Source organism: Culicoides brevitarsis, chromosome 2 (genome assembly GCF_036172545.1).
Source record: "Culicoides brevitarsis isolate CSIRO-B50_1 chromosome 2, AGI_CSIRO_Cbre_v1, whole genome shotgun sequence".
NCBI lineage: Eukaryota > Metazoa > Arthropoda > Insecta > Diptera > Ceratopogonidae > Culicoides > Culicoides brevitarsis.
The window spans coordinates 34,202,090-34,209,484 of record NC_087086.1 but is presented as its reverse complement, the minus strand read 5'-3'; the positions used below and the strand labels follow the sequence as shown (position 1 = coordinate 34,209,484).

Genomic DNA, 7,395 nt, shown 5'->3' with positions numbered 1-7,395 from the left:
TTTAGTTTTTTTTTTTAAATTTAAGTCTCAATTTTTAAAAAATTTTATATAAAAATATATTTTAATAATTTAAAATTAAACTACAAAGATTAAAATCAAATAAAAAATTATTTTCAATAAAATTTTATATGATTTTTCAAAAAATATTAACTAACAATAAAAAAATCAAGAAAAATTGACAAAACAATACTTTGTCTCGATAAAAATTAACTTTAGACCGCCTCAATCCATCATTTCTAAATAACTGTAAAAACTCATTAAATATTAAAAAAAATCTTTTATAGACACTTTTTATAGTTTTCTATATAATTATTATCATTATTAACAATATTAACATTATTTCATATAAAAATATAAATATTCTTTCTAAACGTCGCGTCATCATCTTCTGCATCGTGACAACTAATAAAATAATCGAATCTGTCTCAGAAGCACTCAATGTTGTATATTGCATCATCGCGACAAGTAATATAAGAAAAAGCAAAAAAAAAATAACATGCATGATTATTATCTATATATTTATAAAATTATTATTATTATTACAGCAACAACAACAAAATATCGATGATGATAATAATGATGAGTGCGCGCAATCATATTTGTTGTCTGCTACTGTATTTTGTATTCCTTTTTCTTTATTTTTCCATAATTTTTTTCAGATTCATTCAGTTGACGGACTTGCTGCGAAAACGCGAATGAGAGAGATGAGATCAATTTCTTTGTAAAGTAATAATAATAATAATAAAATGTTTAAAAAATATTTTATTTTTGTACATAAATGTACAATAAATGTAAAGAGCAGCAAAAAAAGGAGTAAAATTGATGCATGTATGATAATATTTTATTTTATTATTGTTGTTGTTGCTTTTTTTCCGTGCAACGAACGAACGAGAGAGACTGATGTAAAATTATTCAAGTTGGCACACATCACACTCAGTATGCGGTATATACGTCCAATTAAATTAAAATATCATTTAAAATCATCATTATTATTATTTAATGAAGTTTTGCGCAGCTACTGGACTTTAAATCGCAGTTATTAAATAAAAAATTGTACAAAAAAATAAATCAGACAGAATTTCTCTAACGACACTGAAAAAAAAAATGTCTAAAAAAGTGGAGCAAAAAAGAACAACGTGGTTGCCATTAACAACCCAGATACATGATTTAAATACAAATAAACCCCCTTTTGTGTCTCCTGCCTTTTTTTATTATATATATTTTTTTATCAACGTAGGTACGACAAACAAAAAAAGCTGTCGTCATCGTTTTTTACAACCCACGACAAAAACGACGACGGGATTTCAGGACCAGTGAACTTAAAAAGTGAAAAATTCAAGAAAAATTTAAATAAGAAAAGAAATTCTTAAAGTTATATAAAATATATCGAAGCAAGGTCGACGAAGCTTTCTATGTCGAAGTTGGATAAAAAAAAAAAGGAAAAATAATGCATACACAAAATATTTCAAAAAGTGAAGAGAAAAGTGAATACACTTTTTTACATAGTAAGTATCCTTTTTGTGCCGTACGCCATGCCATAGACACGTATCTTCGGATGATATATGACTCGCACGACATCAGACTAAACAACTAAGCCCCAAATATCCATTCAGTCGTTTTTTTGCTGTGTTCTGTACGTGGCTTGTCTTCGTCATAAATATATAAAAATTTCCCTTTTGGATTTTTTAAATAATTTTTTGACAATTTTTTAAAAATTTTATATTAATTTCAGTTTTTATCATATTTGATATACTAACTTTGAAACCTCATAAAATAATAATTTTTCATTAAAATCAAAAAATTTCTTCTGCAACTTATTAGTAGACTTGTTCTTTAAAAAATTAGAACAATTCTTCTATAGAAATCAAAAATTTTATGTACACGATTTTGAAAATCTGAAATAACCTCCAAAAATTTTTTTATTGTAAATTTTTTGGTTTTATTTAATTTTAATTTTTGATATTAATATTTTTAAGACAAATATTGGACAAATTTTAATAATAGGAGATTCTAAATACCAAATTTGATACAAAATATGAGATTTTTCGTAAAAATTTGAAAATAACGGAAGTTTTGAAAATATTATATCATATTTGATATTTAAAAAAATAAAATTGGAATTAATTATAAATTCCATAGGAAAGTTAAAAATGAAATTTTTGACTTATTTAGACTTAAAATTTACCTAAAAAATTTTTTTTTGCTAATTTGATAAATTATGGTTCAAATGTCAAAGAAATTCTATAGAACAAAGTTTTTCACGAAATTTCCGAGAGGGTCGTCTCGTTCCGATGTACATAAAAATTTACATGTAACGAACAATAATAATATCAGGAGACGCGATGGTAACGTAAAACAAGACAAAATCGCTCCCTAATTGTCATGCGTGGAAAATACTATGTACAAACAATCTACTATATTTATGTCTACAGGGGGGATCCTATACGAGAACTAGAATCTATTTATTCTGTCAAACATTCTATTCATCGTGTTTGGGGAAATTCGTACATGTTCTATGTATATAAATAAATATAAAATGGAAAATATCAAATAAAGAGAGACAAAATGCCGGCGGAAAATTTTTCCTCGTTGTGAGCTGCATGCTGATGTTGTCATTCGTACGCGCGCATGTTATATACTAGATGTTGTTGTTGCTTTTTTGCTGTATATGTTCGAATTTAATGTCTATTGTGTGGTATGATGATGGAAAATTAAAGTAATAATGGAGTCATGTTTCATACAACTTGTGGTGTAATGTAGTAGTAAGTTTGTAAAGGTTTGGCGCACCGACGGGCATTTCATTTTTTTGACATAATTACAAGTACGAGTGATATTCTAATTATTATTTAGAAACACTTTCTTTCTTTTTTTCTCTCAGTAAATAAACCTGTAACCCGTAAAATAAAAAAAAAATAAAAATAAATTAAAAATCAATGTCAAACTCAACATACTTAGCCTTTTCAGTGTGTCTGCCTATCGTGTCTATGATATCTCTTTATAAACGTGTAACAAATCGTGTAGTATTATAAAGTTATAATATAGAAAAAAAATCTACCTGAAACATTTTTTGGCCAGGTAACATTTTTGAGCCCACGCGAACGATTCTTTTAATATAAAATGTTTATCAGCGCGCGGTGTTTCTACCGTAAATAACAAAAATAGTATCACAAACAAGCTTAAAAACCGATTGAAATACCAAATAAATAAAAAAAGAGTTATAAACATAATAATAATAATATTACAAGTGCACGACGAAAAAAAAATTTTTTTTTAAATGGATGTCAGAACTTGTTGATTTTTTGTAAGTTGATGGGTTTTTACGGCATTAAAAATTTTTCGAAAAATAAAAAAAAAACAATAAAACTTATTTTTTGTAATTTTTAAAGTACGGCTTTATTTTATACTTTATTTTTTGTTGTTTGTCTATATTTCTTTTTAAATAATATTAAACAGGAATTTTCCGATTCTTTTTGTTTTACGACATTTACAATTTCTAAATTAAAAATAAATTTAATGTTTAAACATAAGTCGAACGAGTAAAATTATAATAAAGAAGAAAAATTTATCAATAAATTAACAAGAAATTTACTTTTTTGTTTAAGTTTTTTTTTTTGCTTTATAATAATTTTCGTTAGACACATATTTATACAATTTTTTAATAATAATTATAATAATATAATAAAAGGTAACAAAAAAACTTATAATTTAATTTTTCCTAATAATTTTTTTGATTATAGAGGGCGAGATTCTTTGACTTTTTTTTTTTTGTTGTGAAGGATGAAAAAAATATTCACACAAATATTTTAAAATAAATTTTTTAAGTAAAAAAAAATAAAAGAGGCGCATTTCTACTCACGGTTGTTTTTTTTTGTGGCGAAAAAAAATATTAACATTTTTGCTCATAAAATAAATAAAAGAGTTCTTTTTATATTCTGTATTGAAACGACATTATTTATTTTTCTTTTTTAATTAATGATTATTTTTACGTAACATATACATGTATACAAGTATGTCTTTTTCTTCTGTTTTTTTTTCTTTGTGTGTATATTGTGTTGTTTATTTTTTATTTTTTTTATATAAATTTATTTAATCAAATATGTAACTTTTTTTTTGACAAAAATTTTTACTTATATTTTTTAATAATAATTTTTTCCTCTCTAATGAAAAACTGAAAAATTTTGTGTGTGTGTTCGTGTGTTATGTGTTTTCCTTCTCATTTTTTTCTCTTTTTTTATTTAGTCGTAATATATAATAATTAATTAATCGTAATAATATAATAATAATCCTTCATCATTTTTATTATTATTTTTTTTTATTTTATTTACTTACATATGAACTTTTATTTTTTGTAATTTTTCATCATATTTTTTTTCTTAATTAATTTCTTCTGTTTATTATTATATTAATCTTAATCATCATATATATATTTTTTTGTTTTATTTATATATAATAATAATTCTTAAAAGTACTTACATTTAATCATTCATTTGTGTGTGTGTTTGTGTGACTCTATCGCTAAATATTTTTTTTTTATAATTTTAAAACATGTTTTGCTTGACATTTATTTTGTGAAACTGATTTTTTGGAAAATCAAAAATAGTTTCAGGTTGACTGCTGCGAGATTTTTTGCTGTCTTTCTTCATTAGCACAAATTTGTTTGTTTTTTGCATCTTCTTGTCACATTTCGTGTTTTATTTTTTTTTCTCTCTTTTGAAAAAGTGTATCACTAGAACGGTTTTTTTTCTAACTATAACTAATTTTGTTATAATAATATTAATTTTACTGGTTTTTCATCTTTCGAATTTTTTTTTCATATACATTAATATTTTTTGCATTATATATTTACAAATCACTTTCATGTCATTTTTCATGAGTCATAATTTTGCTATTTTTGTTGTAATTTTTAAGTGAAGAATTTTCGCCACACTCTGTATGGTTCTTAATTCAAATATCGCGCACCAGGTGCAGTGCTGGCTTGAGGGCCAAACTGCAAACTCCACTCTTGAAAAATTCGTCTAGCATGTAGTTGTTGTTGTTGATGAATTGGATGTCGAGGATCTATGTACATTTGAGCTGCTGCCTGTGCCGCACTTACCGCAGATGCGGATGACGACGAAGACGTTGGCGTTTGATTACTGTTGTTCTGGTTGTTGTTGTTGTTATTATTATTGTTGTTGTTGGTATTACTACTAGACGGGTGATGATTCAAGAAGTTCGTGGACTCCTGGTGCTCTGATTGCTAGTGAGCCGTTAGCTGATGCGTCCCTCCGCCTTGCATACTTTGGGGACTGAGCATTGGGGGACTATGACTATGACTATGTGCTCCCATCGGGCTTCCGTGCATATCGTGATGCGGATGATATCCGTGTCCTGGATGTCCCATATGCCCTGGCGGCATGCCATCCATCATGCCATCGCCCATTGTGTTGGGCGGCGTCATTCGTTTTTCCTTCTGTCGTCGATTACAGAACCATACTCGCACAACTTCTTTTTCGAGCTGCAGCGAATCCGCTAACGATGTAATTTCCTGCGCTGATGGTTTCGGTTGCTTATGGAAATGCTGTTCGAGAGCTCCTTTCACGGAAACTTCGATGCTTGTACGCTTTTTTCGTTTTCTACCTTGAGCGGCAATTTTGTCGATGCTTGTTGGGGACCCTGTGGTTGAATCGGCTTCTTCGAGCCATTTTTGTAACAATGGTTTCAATTTGCACATATTCTTAAAACTTAGTTGCAGCGCCTCGAAACGGCAAATTGTCGTTTGCGAGAACACATTGCCGTATAATGTACCAAGTGCCAGACCGACATCGGCTTGTGTAAAACCTAATTTAATGCGTCGTTGTTTGAATTGTTTCGCGAAAGCTTCCAAGTCGTCGGATGTAGGGGTATCTTCTTCGCCAGCACTCACGTCACGATCGCCCTGCAAATGGTGCGGATGAATGTGCAATTGCGGCGATTCGCCTCGTAATGCATGATGTAAGGGCGCCGATGTCTGATGATGAGCTGGATGCGATGGATGATGCAACATGCCGTTCATTGCGTGATGATATTGGAGCGGAGAACCGCCCGTTGGCGTATAATGTGTCGCATGAACAGGAGCATGCCAGGCATGAGGTGAGGCCATTCCTTGTTGCGTACGAGCTTGTTGAGCGGATAAATGCATTTCTTGCTTAACATCGACCGGATGATGATGCGTATGATGCAATGCCCATGGATCGGATGTTTGAAGTGCAGCCCATGGATTGCCGCTTACGCTACCTAAGCCTCCTGTCACGGAACTTAAACTGGCTGGATGAGGACTCGGGGAGGGCACATTATGGTGATTTTGATGGTGATGCATGTACTTCATTTCGTTTGCATCCGCTGCACTGCGAGGCGACGACGTGTGATATCCGCCGCCTAAACCCATATCTAAGTCGGCAGCGCTCGTCATGTATGCAGTGGCGGCCATCCCCACCGCTCTCGGGCTATTTAGCCCTTCCACGCTGGCGGGGTAGGGCTCCAAATTTGGGCTCAGTTTTCCTATCTTCTACAAAAATTCAACAACGATCATATCACAACGCTCCGACTTTCGCTCGAATTTCTCCTGCTTTGCAATTGAATCGCCAAAAACAATTAAAAAAATCGCTTTTATTTCACTTTCTTTGTTGCGTTACTTTGTATTATTTTTTTTGCCAATTGATTTTTTTTTCTATCCGCTTTTTATTTTTTTAATTTTTTTTCAAGTACAAAAAAATCACTTTTTTTTATCTAACTCTTGTCTTGAAAAATGTCCTCGAAAAAACTTTTGATTCACTGTCAGTTTATCGATGCAAATATTTTGAGAATGTTGTACACAATTTTTTGCCTTATATTCTTTTTTATATTTTTTATTTTCCTTTTTTATATATATCTTTTTGTTGTATATATAATGTCGTATTTTGATACAAGAGTTAGAATTATTTTAATCTTGTCACGTATACATGATGGAATTTCCCTTTTACGAATAATATCGAACTCTTCGTTTTTTTCTCGTATTTCTCGACTTTCCTTTTTATTTTTTCGTATTTTTAAAATAATATTTAAAAATTTCTTTTATTTGTATTTTATTATTTTTTTTTTATTTTATTTTGTGATTGCTGATTTTTTTTTTTATTAAATTTAATAAAAAAAGGAATAACGCCACGTTCTTGTTTGTACGTGCAAACGCTTTGAGATATAGAAGTTGACTAAACAATTTGAGGTGTCTCGTGAATACTTTGAACCAGAGTCTTACAAACTTCATATACGAAAAGTGCGTATAGTAAAGTGATCCGTCGTTATTTGTCTCGTTTCCTTGCATTGCGTTTCCCGTAGGAGACTCCGTTTGTACTTGTCACACACACATACATGCACACACGTGTCTACGTTAGTACGTAG

The 7,395-nt window shown here is 29.9% G+C and overlaps 1 protein-coding gene across 1 annotated transcript; it reads right to left on the bottom strand.

Annotated features, from left to right (window-relative positions):
- Positions 1 to 4,903: 4,903 nt before the first annotated feature.
- Positions 4,904 to 7,170, bottom strand: LOC134830953 (POU domain protein CF1A). Its single transcript, XM_063844571.1, has one exon. The coding sequence runs from the start codon at positions 6,446 to 6,448 to the stop codon at positions 5,240 to 5,242; it is 1,209 nt and encodes a 402-aa protein (XP_063700641.1). The 5' UTR covers positions 6,449 to 7,170; the 3' UTR covers positions 4,904 to 5,239.
- Between the last annotated feature and the right edge of the window lie 225 nt (positions 7,171 to 7,395).

Excerpts from the sequence above, each read along its gene's own strand:
- LOC134830953 (XM_063844571.1), bottom strand. The coding sequence starts at position 6,448 with ATGGCCGCCACTGCATACATGACGAGCGCTGCCGACTTAGATATGGGT.